Genomic DNA, 21155 nt, shown 5'->3' with positions numbered 1-21155 from the left:
GTCTCCAGGTCCCCAGTGTCCCTCTCCGTTCTCTGACACCATCGTTACCCACGGTGACGTGGTCTGTCACTCTGACGTGATTGGTGGCCAGCAGAACTGTGAACTCATCTGTCACCTGGGTTACGAAAGCGCTCTTCCTGTGAACATGCAGTTATTGTGTGACGTGGAGACCAGAGCCTGGGTGACAGAGGCCCCACTTCCTCAGGCCTGCCAGAGTAACTAACCACACACCACATTAAACAAACACCCCATATTCTGTCTGTCTGTCTGGCTGGCTTTCTCCCTCTCTCTGGCTCTGTACAGTAGAGTTTTTTTATTATCCCTAAAATGCAATATGTCTATCTCTATCTGTGTCTCGCTCTATCTATCTCTCTGTCTCTCTCTGTGTCTCTATCTGTCTCTCTCACTCTCTCTCTCACACGCTCTCTCTGTCTGTCTCTCTCTGTATCTCACTCTATCTGTCTCTCTCTCTCTCTCTCTCTCTCTCTCTCTCTCTCTCTTTCTCGCCATCTCTCGCTCTCTCTCTCTTTCTCCCTCTCTCTCGTTCTCTCTCTCTCTCCGAGAGTATCTCTGTCTCTCTCTCAATTTCTGAATATTCAAACCGTATTGGGACTTCTGGTTTGCCTCAATGACCTAGGAAATTATCTCAAGCTTCCTGTTAAAAGATGTAACTTCTGCCAAGCTTAACATGATCTGATTTAGCAGATGTACACAGTATGTAGTCTAACACAGAATGACCAGACCTCCACAGTGTGTAGTCTAACACAGAATGACCAGACCTCCACAGTGTGTAGTCTAACACAGAATGACCAGACCTCCACAGTGTGTAGTCTAACACAGAATGACCAGACCTCCACAGTGTGTAGTCTAACACAGAATGACCAGACCTCCACAGTGTGTAGTCTAACACAGAATGACCAGACCTCCACAGTGTGTAGTCTAACACAGAATGACCAGACCTCCACAGTGTGTAGTCTAACACAGAATGACCAGACCTCCACAGTGTGTAGTCTAACACAGAATGACCAGACCTCCACAGTGTGTAGTCTAACACAGAATGACCAGACCTCCACAGTGTGTAGTCTAACACAGAATGACCAGACCTCCACAGTGTGTAGTCTAACACAGAATGTCCAGACCTCCACAGTGTGTAGTCTAACACAGAATGTCCAGACCTCCACAGTGTGTAGTCTAACACAGAATGACCAGACCTCCACAGTGTGTAGTCTAACACAGAATGACCAGACCTCCACAGTGTGTAGTCTAACACAGAATGACCAGACCTCCACAGTGTGTAGTCTAACACAGAATGACCAGACCTCCACAGTGTGTAGTCTAACACAGAATGACCAGACCTCCACAGTGTGTAGTCTAACACAGAATGACCAGACCTCCACAGTGTGTAGTCTAACACAGAATGACCAGACCTCCACAGTGTGTAGTCTAACACAGAATGACCAGACCTCCACAGTGTGTAGTCTAACACAGAATGACCAGACCTCCACAGTGTGTAGTCTAACACAGAATGACCAGACCTCCACAGTGTGTAGTCTAACACAGAATGTCCAGACCTCCACAGTGTGTAGTCTAACACAGAATGACCAGACCTCCACAGTGTGTAGTCTAACACAGAATGACCAGACCTCCTGTCTGTCTGAAAAACAGGGTAGTTGACATTCAGACATAACACTCATAGACTATCTAGTAGTGAAAGTGTCCTGATGTTAAAGGGAAGTTGTTAACTCCCTCAGTGTTCAGTTGTTGCTCATGTCTGACTGTTTACGTCTCTCTTGGACCGTTGATGCTTCACACTGTAATCAGTGCTGTGTACAGTTTGATGGAATCACTGTGTGTTTGGCAGGGCTTTGGAGTCTAGACTTCATGATGTCATGTCTCTGTGTCATGTCTCTGTGTCTGCCTCTGTGTCTGCCTCTGTGTCTGCCTCTGTGTCTGCCTCTGTGTCTGTCTCTGTGTCTGCCTCTGTGTCTGCCTCTGTGTCTGTCTCTTGTGTCATGTCTCTTGTGTCATGTCTCTTGTGTCATGTCTCTGTGTCATGTCTCTGTGTCATGTCTCTGTGTCATGTCTCTGTGTCTGTCTCTGTGTCTGTCTCTTATGTCATGTCTCTTATGTCATGTCTCTGTGTCTGTCTCTGTGTCTGTCTCTTATGTCATGTCTCTGTGTCTGTCTCTGTGTCTGTCTCTGTGTCTGTCTCTGTGTCTGTCTGTGTCTGTCTCTGTCTCTGTCTCTGTGTCATGTCTCTGTCTCTGTGTCTGTCTCTGTGTCTGTGTCTGTCTCTGTGTCTGTCTCTGTGTCTGTCTCTGTGTCTGTCTCTGTGTCTGTCTCTGTGTCTGTCTCTGTGTCATGTCTCTGTGTCATGTCTCTGTGTCATGACACATGTGTCTGTCTCTTATGTCATGTCTCTGTGTCTGTCTCTGTGTCTGTCTGTGTCTGTCTCTGTCTCTGTCTCTGTGTCATGTCTCTGTCTCTGTGTCTGTGTCTGTCTCTGTGTCTGTCTCTGTGTCTGTCTCTGTGTCTGTCTCTGTGTCTGTCTCTGTGTCATGTCTCTGTGTCATGTCTCTGTGTCATGTGTCTGTCTCTTATGTCATGTCTCTGTGTCTGTCTCTGTGTCTGTCTCTGTGTCATGTCTCTGTGTCATGTCTCTGTGTCATGTCTCTGTGTCATGTGTCTGTCTCTTATGTCATGTCTCTGTGTCTGTCTCTGTGTCTGTCTGTGTCTGTCTCTGTCTCTGTCTCTGTGTCATGTCTCTGTCTCTGTGTCTGTGTCTGTCTCTGTGTCTGTCTCTGTGTCTGTCTCTGTGTCTGTCTCTGTGTCTGTCTCTGTGTCTGTCTCTGTGTCTGTGTCTGTCTCTGTGTCTGTCTCTGTGTCTGTCTCTGTGTCTGTCTCTGTGTCTGTCTCTGTGTCTGTGTCTGTCTCTGTGTCTGTCTCTGTGTCTGTCTCTGTGTCTGTCTCTGTGTCTGTCTCTGTGTCTGTCTCTGTGTCTGTCTCTGTGTGTTCCAGGACTTCAGGTGCTGCAAACCATCCAGACCTCTGTGGTGCTCCAGCTCGCCCTGCCTCCAGGCCAGGGACCCTGCAGCTCCACCCTCCACTCCAGCCTGCAGATCTCTCTACTCCACGACATGAGGGCCAAGGGTCTCTGCAGCCTGCAGGTTGGTGTGTGTGTGTGTGTGTGTGTGTGTGTGTGTGTGTGTGTGTGTGTGTGTGTGTGTGTGTGTGTGTGTGTGTGTGTGTGTGTGTGTGTGTGTGTGTGTGTGTGTGTGTGTGTGTGTGTGTGTCTGAATGTCTGCTATCTACTGTTTCAATAACAGATAGTGAAACCATGTGTAACTTGCTTTGAATGGAAAGGTGCCTGCAGGAGATATTCCTGAACTAATGCAAAACATACGTTCTTAGAAAACACTAAACTCATTAACTACAGATGTATTCATAAACACAGCCCTATACGCTCTCTAGACAATATACATGCATGATTTATTGATTTAATGATATGGACTGTTTTGTACGACAGCTAGTTGTCTATAGTTGACTAATGAAGCCTTGTCTGAGACAGAACTGTAGCGTAAAGCAGCTTGATGCACAACCACTGGACAGGAAGCTAGTTGGCTAGCTACAGATGTAGGATCTTCATTTGAGCCAGTTTGCTAGAGCAGGAAAATAGTCCTCCAGCAACAGGAAATATTCATTATTATGTGGATTATAATTAATGAGCAATTTTTTTAAGGGTTGATATCTTTTTCATAAAGGAAAATCAAGTCTGAAAGTGGGAATTACAAACTTCAGAAGCCTTTTTAAACCTCAAATACTTTTCAAATGTAAAATGTCCTGCATTGCAGGAAAGTTCTTCTGCAGCAGGGAGATCAAATTAAGATTGTACATCTGTACAGGTTGGCTAACTACTGTGTGTCTCTCCTGTTCTAGCTGATGTTCAGCTCTGTGTCAGTGTGTGATGAGTCTGTACAGGTTGGCTAACTACTGTGTGTCTCTCCTGTTCTAGCTGATGTTCAGCTCTGTGTCAGTGTGTGATGAGTCTGTACAGGTTGGCTAACTACTGTGTGTCTCTCCTGTTCTAGCTGATGTTCAGCTCTGTGTCAGTGTGTGATGAGTCTGTACAGGTTGGCTAACTACTGTGTCTCTCCTGTTCTAGCTGATGTTCAGCTCTGTGTCAGTGTGTGATGAGTCTGTACAGGTTGGCTAACTACTGTGTCTCTCCTGTTCTAGCTGATGTTCAGCTCTGTGTCAGTGTGTGATGAGTCTGTACAGGTTGGCTAACTACTGTGTCTCTCCTGTTCTAGCTGATGTTCAGCTCTGTGTCAGTGTGTGATGAGTCTGTACAGGTTGGCTAACTACTGTGTCTCTCCTGTTCTAGCTGATGTTCAGCTCTGTGTCAGTGTGTGATGAGTCTGTACAGGTTGGCTAACTACTGTGACCTTCATCTCTGTGTCAGTGTGTGATGAGTCTGTACAGGTTGGCTAACTACTGTGTCTCTCCTGTTCTAGCTGATGTTCAGCTCTGTGTCAGTGTGTGATGAGTCTGTACAGGTTGGCTAACTACTGTGTCTCTCCTGTTCTAGCTGATGTTCAGCTCTGTGTCAGTGTGTGATGAGTCTGTACAGGTTGGCTAACTACTGTGTGTCTCTCCTGTTCTAGCTGATGTTCAGCTCTGTGTCAGTGTGTGATGAGTCTGTACAGGTTGGCTAACTACTGTGACCTTCATCTCTGTGTCAGTGTGTGATGAGTCTGTACAGGTTGGCTAACTACTGTGTGTCTCTCCTGTTCTAGCTGATGTTCAGCTCTGTGTCAGTGTGTGATGAGTCTGTACAGGTTGGCTAACTACTGTGTCTCTCCTGTTCTAGCTGATGTTCAGCTCTGTGTCAGTGTGTGATGAGTCTGTACAGGTTGGCTAACTACTGTGTCTCTCCTGTTCTAGCTGATGTTCAGCTCTGTGTCAGTGTGTGATGAGTCTGTACAGGTTGGCTAACTACTGTGTGTCTCTCCTGTTCTAGCTGATGTTCAGCTCTGTGTCAGTGTGTGATGAGTCTGTACAGGTTGGCTAACTACTGTGTCTCTCCTGTTCTAGCTGATGTTCAGCTCTGTGTCAGTGTGTGATGAGTCTGTACAGGTTGGCTAACTACTGTGTCTCTCCTGTTCTAGCTGATGTTCAGCTCTGTGTCAGTGTGTGATGAGTCTGTACAGGTTGGCTAACTACTGTGTCTCTCCTGTTCTAGCTGATGTTCAGCTCTGTGTCAGTGTGTGATGAGTCGTCCGTCTCTGTAGAGTGTGTGAGTGAGGAAAGTGTCAGTGTTCAGGTCAGCTGGAGGGCTCTTCTCTCAGACCTTCCTGTCTCTGTTCTGCCAGACCTGCATGACGTCGGTAAGGAGCACAGACAATATTTCTCAATGAAAGCCACAAATACTGTCTCACACCCCTTAAATATGTCTCAAGACTAGTTTCTGCATTTTAAACTTTGACTTTGTGTGTATATTTTATTGGAGGTGTGCAACGCGCCTTTTCATGTTTCATTGAATGGTACAACAGAAGTATTTGTGGAATGTAAGTCATTAGTGAATCATCTGTTTCCAGATGTGGCGCTCAGTGAGGACAGGCTGTTGGATGGGCTGCTAGGCCTGATGGGTAGTGACCCCTACCGCTCCCTCTTGACCTCTGAACCCAGAGTCCTCTCTACCTCAGCACCTGACTTTGGCTGTTCCAATGGCTACCAGCGTGTTGGAACAGGATGTGGTACGTCCTTATTACCTGTCCCCCTAAAACACAACCTGGCCTGAACTACTGTATATCAGTTCATATGAAATAAAAGTGCATACTTACTGATTTACTAAAGGTCACGACCCGGATGACAGCATTATTAGTAACTGAATGTATAACACACACCCTCCCTTTCTCTCTCTCTCTCTTTTCTCTCTCTCCTCTCTCCTCTCCTCTCTCTCTCTTCTCTCTCTCCTCTCTCTCTATCCCCTTCTCCATCTTTCTTTTCTCTCTCTTGCTCTCTCTCTTTCTCTCTCTTTTCTCTCTCTCTCTCTCTCTCTCTCTCTCGCTCCCCCTCATCTTTCTTTTCTCTCTCTCTCCTCTCTCCATCTTTCTTTTCTCTCTCTCTCCCTCTCTCTCTCTCCTCTCTCTCATCTTTCTTTTCTCTCTCTCTCCCTCTCTCTCTCATCTTTCTTTTCTCTCTCTCTCCCTCTCTCCCTCCATCTTTCTTTTCTCCCTCTCTCCCTCTCTCTCTCTCTCTCTCTCTCCCTCTCCTCTCTCTCTCTCCCTCCACCTTTCTTTTCTATCTCTCCCTCCATCTTTCTTTTCTCTCACTCGCTCTTTTCTCTCTCTTTCCCTCCATCTTTCTTTTCTCCCTCTATTTCCTCTTTCCCTCTCTCGCCCCTCTCTCTTTCTCTCTCCTTCTCTCTCTCTCTCTCTCTCTCTCTCTCTCTCTCTCTCTCTCTCTCTCTCTCTCTCTCTCTCTCTCTCCTCCCTCCTATAGTGGTGTGTCCTGCGGGTATGTTTTCCAGTGGAGGTGTGTGTTCTCCCTGTCCTCAGGGCTCCTACCAAGACCAGGAGGGGACAGACTTCTGTACCATGTGTCCTAAAGGCACGTCCTCTAACGGAGCTTCCACTGCCGCACACTGTGAGTGAGGAGATGGGAAACATGGACCTCTTTGGGTTCCTTATTACCGCTGGGCTTCTGTTGCTCAGCTCACCCAGTGTTTGAGAGCATTGGGGAGTATATTTGACTTTATTATTATGTAGATCTATGATATTTACTAAGGTCTTGGACCATCGTCCTATCCCCTAAACATAGGCAGCTTAACTGCTCAATTCACCCACGGTTGTTTATATGAGTTTTTTGCAATGTCCAGGTTTGACAGAGTGCCAGCGCAGTGACCTGATGTGTTCAGAGGGAGGGGACTTCCTGTTGGCCCAGCAGGACATCCAGACCAGGAGGTGGCGCTGTGTGACGTCCAGCGGAGAGCAGCTGGAGTGGACAACCACTGGCCAGCCTCTGTCTGAGGGAGAATGTTCAGGTACTGTCTGGGTCAGCGTTTTAAGAACAAAGAGTCTCTTGTATTGCTGCCCCAGAAAGTGAATGTATTGTCTCTGTGGACTGGAAACAAACAAACAGTTTGAGCGAGAAGTTCTTAGTCAGGTGACTCAGGTCTATTTGAAGTTTTTTTATGGACCAGTGTTTTAACACATGGCTGAAACATCAATAGATACCTGAGTCACACTGTACGCGTCCCAAATGGAGCCATACTTCCTATTTTGGCCAGGGACCATTGGGCTTTGGTCAAAAGTAGTGTACTGCATAGGGTGCCAGTTGGACCACTTCCTGTGACTCAGGTTCTGTCTGAGGATCACTAGAGAGAGACTAAACCTAGGAATCATGCTCAACAATGTTATTAGGATTTGAAGAGTTTTGTGTGTGACCTCTACTTGTGCTGCTATGCTCTTAGTCAACAGTTCAAAGTTGCAACCTTTCTTGTACTTTATTTTTTATTTTTTTTAACTAAAAGGAACTCATATTACGTCAAGTGGTATATTTATACATATTATATATACAGTACAGGAATGACTGAAGTGCTAGAGTAATGTCAATTTGTTGTGTAAGCAAGAGAAAAACATTCAAAAACAAAAAAATGAATTTGTGAAGTTTGTCTATTTTTGTGTGTCAAGACACCTTCATTTTGTTGTTGTGTATCCTAATGTTTCCATTTCTCCTTCTGCAGTTCTGGAGAGGTTTGAGACAGTTCCCAGATCAGCGTTTTCTCCAGCAGCAGAAGACTATGTTGTCCTCAGCTCAGAGACGTCAGACACGACCATGGAGAAACAACTCAGGACGTGTGTGTTAGGTGAGGTCATCCTTTTCCACAATAAAAGGATGTGTCACAAATGGCACCCGATTCCCTGTAGCGTGAGTTCCTTACTACAGGCCTATGGTCCCTGGTCAAAAGTCATACACTATATAGGGAATAGGGTGCAATTTCTGACGCACTACGTGTTTATATACCAAAACCACTAGTGTAAAACATTGGTTATGTTTGTGTCAATCCCCAGCTTGTGCCCAGGTCCAGACTTGTCTTTACGTTGTCCTTTACGCAGAAGAAGGACAAAGTCACTGTGAACTCTACAGCACCGACGCTGCTAACATCCAATGCGAAACCTCTGAGCAAGTATGGGACGTCCACAATCTGTCTTTTTCTCCCTCCACAGTATGGACCTGTCCCAAATGGAACCCACATTTCTTATATAGTGCTCTGTGGGCTCTGGTCAAAAGCAGTGGTGGAAAAAGGACTCAATTGGTATACTTGAGTCAAAGTAAAGGTACCTTAATAGAAAATAACTCAAGTAAAAGTGAAAGTCATTCATAATTGATATAAGTAGTAAAGTACAGAAACCCTAAAAAACTACTTAAGTAGTACTTTAAAGTATTTTTACTGAAGTACTTTACACCACTGGTCAAAGGCAGTGCTCTATAAAGGGTGTAGGGTGATATTTGGGAAGCAACCTATGTCATGGACCCCTGATTCACATTACAGGAGATAGAAGAGGGTTACAGGGTCATTAGCTGGCTCTGGACCCCTGATTCACATTACAGGAGATAGAAGAGGGTTACAGGGTCATTAGAGCTCTGGACCCCTGATTCACACTACAGGATATAGAAGAGGGTTACAGGGTCATTAGCTGGCTCTGGACCCCTGATTCACATTACAGGAGATAGAAGAGGGTTACAGGGTCATTAGAGCTCTGGACCCCTGATTCACACTACAGGATATAGAAGAGGGTTACAGGGTCATTAGAGCTCTGGACCCCTGATTCACACTACAGGAGATAGAAGAGGGTTACAGGGTCATTAGAGCTCTGGACCCCTGATTCACACTACAGGATATAGAAGAGGCTTACAGGGTCATTAGGGCTCTGGACCCCTGATTCACACTACAGGAGATAGAAGAGGGTTACAGGGTCATTAGGGCTCTGGACCCCTGATTCACACTACAGGATATAGAAGAGGGTTACAGGGTCATTAGAGCTCTGGACCCCTGATTCACACTACAGGAGATAGAAGAGGGTTACAGGGTCATTAGGGCTCTGGACCCCTGATTCACACTACAGGATATAGAAGAGGGTTACAGGGTCATTAGAGCTCTGGACCCCTGATTCACACTACAGGAGATAGAAGAGGGTTACAGGGTCATTAGGGCTCTGGACCCCTGATTCACACTACAGGATATAGAAGAGGGTTACAGGGTCATTAGAGCTCTGGACCCCTGATTCACACTACAGGAGATAGAAGAGGGTTACAGGGTCATTAGGGCTCTGGACCCCTGATTCACACTACAGGAGATAGAAGAGGGTTACAGGGTCATTAGGGCTCTGGACCCCTGATTCACACTACAGGAGATAGAAGAGGGTTACAGGGTCATTAGGGCTCTGGACCCCTGATTCACACTACAGGAGATAGAAGAGGGTTACAGGGTCATTAGAGCTCTGGACCCCTGATTCACACTACAGGAGATAGAAGAGGGTTACAGGGTCATTAGGGCTCTGGACCCCTGATTCACACTACAGGAGATAGAAGAGGGTTACAGGGTCATTAGGGCTCTGGACCCCTGATTCACACTACAGGAGATAGAAGAGGGTTACAGGGTCATTAGGGCTCATCTAATCAAACAAGGAACATCACTATAATCTCTCAGAAATGTTACTATCGCATTATATTCAATTATTCATCGCAGAACAAATCAACACACCAAATTGACATAGTAGGTTTGATGTTTTTGAAACTGTTTGGCTGTAACTGCTGTTTCCATTTGATATTGTTGGGTGTGTGATAACTTTTTCAAGTGTCCCCTTTCCTTGTGATTCCCAGACCAAAGGGTTCCTGGGAAATGCAGGTGCTGATATGTTCCAGAACCTGAGCTGTTCTCTGAAGGTGAACGGGGCTGACAGACGGAACGTCACGGTCATCAGGAAGAAAGGTTCAGTATGAGCTTGTTTGTCCTCTTATAAAGTGACTCTGCTGAAATCCACAACGTCCATCCTGTTCTTTGTGCTCCCCTCTCATAACAGTCCATGAAGTCCTCTCTCTCTAGCTCCTCTCAATAGAATAAGGAATTCACCTACTGTACAATCAGACATGAATCTATTTAATTTTTTCCTGCTTCAAATGCAGCTGCGTTTCTCTACCAAACCATGAGAATCAGTCTCTCTCTGTATCATAGGTCATGAATTCACCAGTAAGGCCCAGAAGACCTTTGAAAGGTTGAGTTTCCGTAAGGCCAGTTCTGGTGTGTACCATACCATGGTGTTTGCAGCTGAAAGAACCACTCTGACCGACGTCCATCGTTTCTGTCAGGACGAGTGTACCCGGAACACCTGCTGTGATGGCTTCATCCTCAACCAGAACGTTCTCAACGGAGGTAAAAGGCTGTAGGCTGAGTGCCAGTCTGTTTGTGCTAGCATGCCCAACTGCTTGTCATGCCAAGACATCAATGGAGTGGACAAGAGCACAAACGGACCGAGCTAAAAAGGCTGTGTCATATGTGAAGACAGCATCCAGAACCACGTTGTGTGATGCTGCTTAGTGAGGAAGCTCATACACTTATTGAATCTTAGCCAATTTCCAATAGGTTGGATATTTAAGCAATAAGGCCTGAGGGGGTGTGGTATATGGCCAATATAACACGGCTAAGGGCTGTTTAAAAAAAATATATATATATCCTTTATTCAACCTTTATCTAACCAAGTCAGTTAAGAACAAATTCTTATTTACAATGATGGCCTACCCCGGCCAAACCCGGAAGACGCTGGGCCAATTGTGCACCGCCCTATGGGACTCCCAATCACGGCCGGATGTGATACAGCCTGGAATTGAACCAGGACCTGTAGTGACGCCTCTAGCACTGAGATGCAGTGCCTTAGACCGCTGCGCCACTCTGGAGCCTTAAGATACAGCCCTTAGACGTGTTATATTGGCCATATATCTCTAACTCCCGAGGTGCCTTATTGCTATCATAAACTGGTTACCAACATAATTAGAGCAGTAAAAATACATGTTTTGTCATACCCATGGTATATGGTCTAATATACCACGGCTTTCAGCCAATCAGCATTCAGGGCTCGAACCACCCAGTTTATAAAAACCAATGCACATCCTGAACCAATGTAAATCTCAATATATTATATTTTATTATCATTGATGAGCAATTAAATTCTTGACATCTCCCCCTCCTCTCTCTCTCTCTCTCTCTCTCTCTCTCTCTCCTCTCTCTCTCTCTCTCTCTCTCTCTCTCATCATTCTGTCTCTGTCTCTCTCTGTCCATCCAGGTACCATTATGTGTGGACTGCTGAGCTACCCAGACATGTTGCTATGCAGTGAGGCAGACTGGGATGTGTCTGGCTTGGCCAAGGCTAACAGGATCTGTGGGGCTGGAGTCACCTACAACAAACTGCAGAAACAGTTCATCTTTAACTTTGGAGGACAAGACTTGACCATCAGTAAGGATATCTACCTACACTATTATCCTAACATTTAAGGACATTTTCCCAGACACAGATTAAACCTAGTCCTGGACTTAAAGCTCAATTAAGGATCTCCAATGGAAATACTTTGGGGTCAAAGACGAGGCTGAAGCTGTGTCCAGGAAACCTGCCTGTACAGTATAGGTGGACTAGATGATGATACTGTACTCTGTAACTAAGTGGTTATGAAGTGTTACTCTACTCTGTAACTAAGTGGTTATGAAGTGGTACTCTACTCTGTAACTTAGTGGTTATGAAGTGGTACTCTACTCTGTAACTAAGTGGTTATGAAGTGGTACTCTACACTGTAACTAAGTGGTTATGAAGTGGTACTCTACTCTGTAACTTAGTGGTTATGAAGTGGTACTCTACTCTGTAACTAAGTGGTTATGAAGTGGTACTCTACTCTGTAACTTAGTGGTTATGAAGTGGTACTCTACTCTGTAACTAAGTGGTTATGAAGTGGTACTGTACTCTGTTACTAAGTGGTTATGAAGTGTTACTCTGTAACTAAGTGGTTATGAAGTGTTACTCTACTCTGTAACTAAGTGGTTATGAAGTGGTACTCTACTCTGTAACTATGTGGTTATGAAGTGTTACTATACTCTGTAACTTAGTGGTTATGAAGAGTTACTCTACTCTGTTACTATGTGGTTATGAAGTGTTACTCTACTCTGTAACTAAGTGGTTATGAAGTGGTACTCTACTCTGTAACTAAGTGGTTATGAAGTGGTACTCTACTCTGTAACTATGTGGTTATGAAGTGTTACTATACTCTGTAACTTAGTGGTTATGAAGAGTTACTCTACTCTGTTACTATGTGGTTATGAAGTGTTACTCTACTCTGTAACTAAGTGGTTATGAAGTGGTACTCTACTCTGTAACTTAGTGGTTATGAAGTGTTTCTCTACTCTGTAACTAAGTGGTTATGAAGTGGTACTCTACTCTGTAACTATGTGGTTATGAAGTGTTACTCTACTCTGTAACTAAGTGGTTATGAAGTGTTACTCTGTAACTAAGTGGTTATGAAGTGTTACTCTGTAACTAAGTGGTTATGAAGTGTTACTCTACTCTATAACTAAGTGGTTATGAAGTGTTACTCTACTCTGTAACTAAGTGGTTATGAAGTGTTACTCTACTCTGTAACTAAGTGGTTATGAAGTGTTACTCTACTCTGTAACTTAGTGGTTATGAAGTGTTACTCTGTAACTAAGTGGTTATGAAGTGGTACTCTGTAACTAAGTGATTATGAAGTGGTACTTCACACAGTAACTAAGTGGTTATGAAGTGGTACTTCACACAGTAACTTAGTGGTTATGAAGTGGTACTTCACACAGTAACTTAGTGGTTATGAAGTGTTACTCTGTAACTAAGTGGTTATGAAGTGTTACTCTGTAACTAAGTGGTTATGAAGTGGTACTCTGTAACTAAGTGATTATGAAGTGGTACTTCACACAGTAACTAAGTGGTTATGAAGTGTTACTCTACTCTGTAACTAAGTGGTTATGAAGTCGTACTTCAAACAGTAACTAAGTGGTTATGAAGTGTTACTCTACTCTGTAACTTAGTGGTTATGAAGTGTTACTCTACTCTGTAACTAAGTGGTTATGAAGTGTTACTCTACTCTGTAACTAAGTGGTTATGAAGTGGTACTCTACTCTGTAACTAAGTGGTTATGAAGTGTTACTCTACTCTGTAACTTAGTGGTTATGAAGTGTTACTCTGTAACTAAGTGGTTATGAAGTGGTACTTCACACAGTAACTAAGTGGTTATGAAGTGTTACTCTACTCTGTAACTTAGTGGTTATGAAGTGGTACTTCACACAGTAACTAAGTGGTTATGAAGTGTTACTCTACTCTGTAACTTAGTGGTTATGAAGTGGTACTTCACACAGTAACTAAGTGGTTATGAAGTGTTACTCTACTCTGTAACTTAGTGGTTATGAAGTGTTACTCTGTAACTAAGTGGTTATGAAGTGGTACTTCACACAGTAACTAAGTGGTTATGAAGTGGTACTCCCTACTCTGTAACTAAGTGGTTATGAAGTGGTACTCTACTCTGTAACTAAGTGGTTATGAAGTGTTACTCTACTCTGTAACTTAGTGGTTATGAAGTGTTACTCTGTAACTAAGTGGTTATGAAGTGGTACTTCACACAGTAACTAAGTGGTTATGAAGTGGTACTCCCTACTCTGTAACTAAGTGGTTATGAAGTGTTACTCTACTCTGTAACTAAGTGGTTATGAAGTGTTACTCTACTCTGTAACTTAGTGGTTATGAAGTGTTACTCTGTAACTAAGTGGTTATGAAGTGGTACTCTGTAACTAAGTGATTATGAAGTGGTACTTCACACAGTAACTAAGTGGTTATGAAGTGGTACTTCACACAGTAACTTAGTGGTTATGAAGTGGTACTTCACACAGTAACTTAGTGGTTATGAAGTGTTACTCTGTAACTAAGTGGTTATGAAGTGGTACTCTGTAACTAAGTGATTATGAAGTGGTACTTCACACAGTAACTAAGTGGTTATGAAGTGTTACTCTACTCTGTAACTAAGTGGTTATGAAGTGGTACTTCAAACAGTAACTAAGTGGTTATGAAGTGTTACTCTACTCTGTAACTTAGTGGTTATGAAGTGTTACTCTACTCTGTAACTAAGTGGTTATGAAGTGTTACTCTACTCTGTAACTAAGTGGTTATGAAGTGGTACTCTACTCTGTTACTATGTGGTTATGAAGTGTTACTCTACTCTGTAACTAAGTGGTTATGAAGTGGTACTCTACTCTGTAACTTAGTGGTTATGAAGTGTTTCTCTACTCTGTAACTAAGTGGTTATGAAGTGGTACTCTACTCTGTAACTATGTGGTTATGAAGTGTTACTCTACTCTGTAACTAAGTGGTTATGAAGTGTTACTCTGTAACTAAGTGGTTATGAAGTGTTACTCTGTAACTAAGTGGTTATGAAGTGTTACTCTACTCTATAACTAAGTGGTTATGAAGTGTTACTCTACTCTGTAACTAAGTGGTTATGAAGTGTTACTCTACTCTGTAACTAAGTGGTTATGAAGTGTTACTCTACTCTGTAACTTAGTGGTTATGAAGTGTTACTCTGTAACTAAGTGGTTATGAAGTGGTACTCTGTAACTAAGTGATTATGAAGTGGTACTTCACACAGTAACTAAGTGGTTATGAAGTGGTACTTCACACAGTAACTTAGTGGTTATGAAGTGGTACTTCACACAGTAACTTAGTGGTTATGAAGTGTTACTCTGTAACTAAGTGGTTATGAAGTGTTACTCTGTAACTAAGTGGTTATGAAGTGGTACTCTGTAACTAAGTGATTATGAAGTGGTACTTCACACAGTAACTAAGTGGTTATGAAGTGTTACTCTACTCTGTAACTAAGTGGTTATGAAGTCGTACTTCAAACAGTAACTAAGTGGTTATGAAGTGTTACTCTACTCTGTAACTTAGTGGTTATGAAGTGTTACTCTACTCTGTAACTAAGTGGTTATGAAGTGTTACTCTACTCTGTAACTAAGTGGTTATGAAGTGGTACTCTACTCTGTAACTAAGTGGTTATGAAGTGTTACTCTACTCTGTAACTTAGTGGTTATGAAGTGTTACTCTGTAACTAAGTGGTTATGAAGTGGTACTTCACACAGTAACTAAGTGGTTATGAAGTGTTACTCTACTCTGTAACTTAGTGGTTATGAAGTGGTACTTCACACAGTAACTAAGTGGTTATGAAGTGTTACTCTACTCTGTAACTTAGTGGTTATGAAGTGGTACTTCACACAGTAACTAAGTGGTTATGAAGTGTTACTCTACTCTGTAACTTAGTGGTTATGAAGTGTTACTCTGTAACTAAGTGGTTATGAAGTGGTACTTCACACAGTAACTAAGTGGTTATGAAGTGGTACTCCCTACTCTGTAACTAAGTGGTTATGAAGTGGTACTCTACTCTGTAACTAAGTGGTTATGAAGTGTTACTCTACTCTGTAACTTAGTGGTTATGAAGTGTTACTCTGTAACTAAGTGGTTATGAAGTGGTACTTCACACAGTAACTAAGTGGTTATGAAGTGGTACTCCCTACTCTGTAACTAAGTGGTTATGAAGTGTTACTCTACTCTGTAACTAAGTGGTTATGAAGTGTTACTCTACTCTGTAACTTAGTGGTTATGAAGTGTTACTCTGTAACTAAGTGGTTATGAAGTGGTACTCTGTAACTAAGTGATTATGAAGTGGTACTTCACACAGTAACTAAGTGGTTATGAAGTGGTACTTCACACAGTAACTTAGTGGTTATGAAGTGGTACTTCACACAGTAACTTAGTGGTTATGAAGTGTTACTCTGTAACTAAGTGGTTATGAAGTGGTACTCTGTAACTAAGTGATTATGAAGTGGTACTTCACACAGTAACTAAGTGGTTATGAAGTGTTACTCTACTCTGTAACTAAGTGGTTATGAAGTGGTACTTCAAACAGTAACTAAGTGGTTATGAAGTGTTACTCTACTCTGTAACTTAGTGGTTATGAAGTGTTACTCTACTCTGTAACTAAGTGGTTATGAAGTGTTACTCTACTCTGTAACTAAGTGGTTATGAAGTGGTACTCTACTCTGTTACTATGTGGTTATGAAGTGTTACTCTACTCTGTAACTAAGTGGTTATGAAGTGGTACTCTACTCTGTAACTTAGTGGTTATGAAGTGTTTCTCTACTCTGTAACTAAGTGGTTATGAAGTGGTACTCTACTCTGTAACTATGTGGTTATGAAGTGTTACTCTACTCTGTAACTAAGTGGTTATGAAGTGTTACTCTGTAACTAAGTGGTTATGAAGTGTTACTCTGTAACTAAGTGGTTATGAAGTGTTACTCTACTCTATAACTAAGTGGTTATGAAGTGTTACTCTACTCTGTAACTAAGTGGTTATGAAGTGTTACTCTACTCTGTAACTAAGTGGTTATGAAGTGTTACTCTACTCTGTAACTTAGTGGTTATGAAGTGTTACTCTGTAACTAAGTGGTTATGAAGTGGTACTCTGTAACTAAGTGATTATGAAGTGGTACTTCACACAGTAACTAAGTGGTTATGAAGTGGTACTTCACACAGTAACTTAGTGGTTATGAAGTGGTACTTCACACAGTAACTTAGTGGTTATGAAGTGTTACTCTGTAACTAAGTGGTTATGAAGTGTTACTCTGTAACTAAGTGGTTATGAAGTGGTACTCTGTAACTAAGTGATTATGAAGTGGTACTTCACACAGTAACTAAGTGGTTATGAAGTGTTACTCTACTCTGTAACTAAGTGGTTATGAAGTCGTACTTCAAACAGTAACTAAGTGGTTATGAAGTGTTACTCTACTCTGTAACTTAGTGGTTATGAAGTGTTACTCTACTCTGTAACTAAGTGGTTATGAAGTGTTACTCTACTCTGTAACTAAGTGGTTATGAAGTGGTACTCTACTCTGTAACTAAGTGGTTATGAAGTGGTACTCTACTCTGTAACTTAGTGGTTATGAAGTGTTACTCTGTAACTAAGTGGTTATGAAGTGGTACTTCACACAGTAACTAAGTGGTTATGAAGTGTTACTCTACTCTGTAACTTAGTGGTTATGAAGTGGTACTTCACACAGTAACTAAGTGGTTATGAAGTGTTACTCTACTCTGTAACTTAGTGGTTATGAAGTGTTACTCTACTCTGTAACTAAGTGGTTATGAAGTGTTACTCTACTCTGTAACTAAGTGGTTATGAAGTGGTACTCTACTCTGTAACTAAGTGGTTATGAAGTGTTACTCTACTCTGTAACTAAGTGGTTATGAAGTGGTACTCTACTCTGTAACTTAGTGGTTATGAAGTGTTTCTCTACTCTGTAACTAAGTGGTTATGAAGTGGTACTCTACTCTGTAACTATGTGGTTATGAAGTGTTACTCTACTCTGTAACTAAGTGGTTATGAAGTGTTACTCTGTAACTAAGTGGTTATGAAGTGTTACTCTGTAACTAAGTGGTTATGAAGTGTTACTCTACTCTATAACTAAGTGGTTATGAAGTGTTACTCTGTAACTAAGTGGTTATGAAGTGGTACTCTGTAACTAAGTGATTATGAAGTGGTACTTCACACAGTAACTAAGTGGTTATGAAGTGGTACTTCACACAGTAACTTAGTGGTTATGAAGTGGTACTTCACACAGTAACTTAGTGGTTATGAAGTGTTACTCTGTAACTAAGTGGTTATGAAGTGTTACTCTGTAACTAAGTGGTTATGAAGTGGTACTCTGTAACTAAGTGATTATGAAGTGGTACTTCACACAGTAACTAAGTGGTTATGAAGTGTTACTCTACTCTGTAACTAAGTGGTTATGAAGTGGTACTTCAAACAGTAACTAAGTGGTTATGAAGTGTTACTCTACTCTGTAACTTAGTGGTTATGAAGTGTTACTCTACTCTGTAACTAAGTGGTTATGAAGTGTTACTCTACTCTGTAACTAAGTGGTTATGAAGTGGTACTCTACTCTGTAACTAAGTGGTTATGAAGTGGTACTCTACTCTGTAACTAAGTGGTTATGAAGTGTTACTCTACTCTGTAACTAAGTGGTTATGAAGTGGTACTCTACTCTGTAACTTAGTGGTTATGAAGTGTTACTCTGTAACTAAGTGGTTATGAAGTGGTACTTCACACAGTAACTAAGTGGTTATGAAGTGGTACTCCCTACTCTGTAACTAAGTGGTTATGAAGTGTTACTCTACTCTGTAACTAAGTGGTTATGAAGTGGTACTTCACACAGTAACTAAGTGGTTATGAAGTGTTACTCTACTCTGTAACTTAGTGGTTATGAAGTGGTACTTCACACAGTAACTAAGTGGTTATGAAGTGTTACTCTACTCTGTAACTTAGTGGTTATGAAGTGTTACTCTGTAACTAAGTGGTTATGAAGTGGTACTTCACACAGTAACTAAGTGGTTATGAAGTGGTACTCCCTACTCTGTAACTAAGTGGTTATGAAGTGGTACTCTACTCTGTAACTAAGTGGTTATGAAGTGTTACTCTACTCTGTAACTTAGTGGTTATGAAGTGTTACTCTGTAACTAAGTGGTTATGAAGTGGTACTTCACACAGTAACTAAGTGGTTATGAAGTGGTACTCCCTACTCTGTAACTAAGTGGTTATGAAGTGTTACTCTACTCTGTAACTAAGTGGTTATGAAGTGTTACTCTACTCTGTAACTTAGTGGTTATGAAGTGTTACTCTGTAACTAAGTGGTTATGAAGTGGTACTCTGTAACTAAGTGATTATGAAGTGGTACTTCACACAGTAACTAAGTGGTTATGAAGTGGTACTTCACACAGTAACTTAGTGGTTATGAAGTGGTACTTCACACAGTAACTTAGTGGTTATGAAGTGTTACTCTGTAACTAAGTGGTTATGAAGTGGTACTCTGTAACTAAGTGATTATGAAGTGGTACTTCACACAGTAACTAAGTGGTTATGAAGTGTTACTCTACTCTGTAACTAAGTGGTTATGAAGTGGTACTTCAAACAGTAACTAAGTGGTTATGAAGTGTTACTCTACTCTGTAACTTAGTGGTTATGAAGTGTTACTCTACTCTGTAACTAAGTGGTTATGAAGTGTTACTCTACTCTGTAACTAAGTGGTTATGAAGTGGTACTCTACTCTGTAACTAAGTGGTTATGAAGTGGTACTCTACTCTGTAACTTAGTGGTTATGAAGTGTTACTCTGTAACTAAGTGGTTATGAAGTGGTACTTCACACAGTAACTAAGTGGTTATGAAGTGTTACTCTACTCTGTAACTTAGTGGTTATGAAGTGGTACTTCACACAGTAACTAAGTGGTTATGAAGTGTTACTCTGTAACTAAGTGGTTATGAAGTGGTACTTCACACAGTAACTAAGTGGTTATAAAGTGGTACTTCACACAGTAACTAAGTGGTTATGAAGTGGTACTTCACACAGTAACTAAGTGGTTATGAAGTGGTACTCCCTACTCTGTAACTAAGTGGTTATGAAGTGGTACTTCACACAGTAACTAAGTGGTTATGAAGTGTTACTCTACTCTGTAACTAAGTGGTTATGAAGTGTTACTCTACTCTGTAACTAAGTGGTTATGAACTGGTACTTCACACAGTAACTAAGTGGTTATGAAGTGTTACTCTGTAACTTAGTGGTTATGAAGTGTTACTCTACTCTGTAACTTAGTGGTTATGAAGTGTTACTCTACTCTGTAACTAAGTGGTTATGAAGTGTTACTCTACTCTGTTACTAAGTGGTTATGAAGTGGTACTTCACACAGTAACTAAGTGGTTATGAAGTGTTACTCTACTCTGTAACTTAGTGGTTATGAAGTGTTACTCTACTCTGTAACTAAGTGGTTATGAAGTGGTACTCTACTCTGTAACTAAGTGGTTATGAAGTGGTACTTCACACAGTAACTAAGTGGTTATGAAGTGTTACTCTGTAACTAAGTGGTTATGAAGTGTTATTCTACTCTGTAACTTAGTGGTTATGAAGTGGTACTTCACACAGTAACTAAGTGGTTATGAAGTGTTACTCTACTCTGTAACTAAGTGGTTATGAAGTGTTACTCTACTCTGTAACTAAGTGGTTATGAAGTGTTACTCTACTCTGTAACTTAGTGGTTATGAAGTGTTACTCTGTAACTAAGTGGTTATGAAGTGGTACTCTGTAACTAAGTGATTATGAAGTGGTACTTCACACAGTAACTAAGTGGTTATGAAGTGGTACTTCACACAGTAACTTAGTGGTTATGAAGTGGTACTTCACACAGTAACTTAGTGGTTATGAAGTGTTACTCTGTAACTAAGTGGTTATGAAGTGGTACTCTGTAACTAAGTGATTATGAAGTGGTACTTCACACAGTAACTAAGTGGTTATGAAGTGTTACCCTACTCTGTAACTAAGTGGTTATGAAGTGGTACTTCAAACAGTAACTAAGTGGTTATGAAGTGTTACTCTACTCTGTAACTTAGTGGTTATGAAGTGTTACTCTACTCTGTAACTAAGTGGTTATGAAGTGTTACTCTACTCTGTAACTAAGTGGTTATGAAGTGGTACTCTACTCTGTAACTAAGTGGTTATGAAGTGGTACTCTACTCTGTAACTTAGTGGTTATGAAGTGTTACTCTGTAACTAAGTGGTTATGAAGTGGTACTTCACACAGTAACTAAGTGGTTATGAAGTGTTACTCTACTCTGTAACTTAGTGGTTATGAAGTGGTACTTCACACAGTAACTAAGTGGTTATGAAGTGTTACTCTGTAACTAAGTGGTTATGAAGTGGTACTTCACACAGTAACTAAGTGGTTATAAAGTGGTACTTCACACAGTAACTAAGTGGTTATGAAGTGGTACTTCACACAGTAACTAAGTGGTTATGAAGTGGTACTCCCTACTCTGTAACTAAGTGGTTATGAAGTGGTACTTCACACAGTAACTAAGTGGTTATGAAGTGTTACTCTACTCTGTAACTAAGTGGTTATGAAGTGTTACTCTACTCTGTAACTAAGTGGTTATGAACTGGTACTTCACACAGTAACTAAGTGGTTATGAAGTGTTACTCTGTAACTTAGTGG

The 21155-nt window shown here is 41.6% G+C and overlaps 1 protein-coding gene across 1 annotated transcript in view; it reads left to right on the top strand.

Moving 5' to 3' along the window:
- Positions 1-21155, top strand: part of LOC106596178 (thyroglobulin-like) — a 95731-nt gene that overhangs the window by 16991 nt on the left and 57585 nt on the right. Inside the window, exons 19-31 of the mRNA XM_082974956.1 lie at positions 9-205; positions 2781-3167; positions 4945-4986; positions 5095-5136; positions 5243-5387; positions 5598-5756; positions 6505-6648; positions 6881-7045; positions 7748-7870; positions 8076-8191; positions 9889-9997; positions 10241-10438; positions 11346-11516. Of these exons, the coding sequence (XP_082831082.1) occupies positions 9-205; positions 2781-3167; positions 4945-4986; positions 5095-5136; positions 5243-5387; positions 5598-5756; positions 6505-6648; positions 6881-7045; positions 7748-7870; positions 8076-8191; positions 9889-9997; positions 10241-10438; positions 11346-11516 (1998 nt within the window). The remainder of the gene's footprint in view (positions 1-8; positions 206-2780; positions 3168-4944; positions 4987-5094; positions 5137-5242; positions 5388-5597; positions 5757-6504; positions 6649-6880; positions 7046-7747; positions 7871-8075; positions 8192-9888; positions 9998-10240; positions 10439-11345; positions 11517-21155) is intronic.

This window comes from Salmo salar, chromosome 05, assembly GCF_965601325.2.
Source record: "Salmo salar chromosome 05, fSalSal1, whole genome shotgun sequence".
Lineage (NCBI taxonomy): Eukaryota > Metazoa > Chordata > Actinopteri > Salmoniformes > Salmonidae > Salmo > Salmo salar.
The sequence above is the reverse complement of the archived record's forward strand: the minus strand, read 5'-3'. Positions and strand labels throughout refer to the sequence as shown.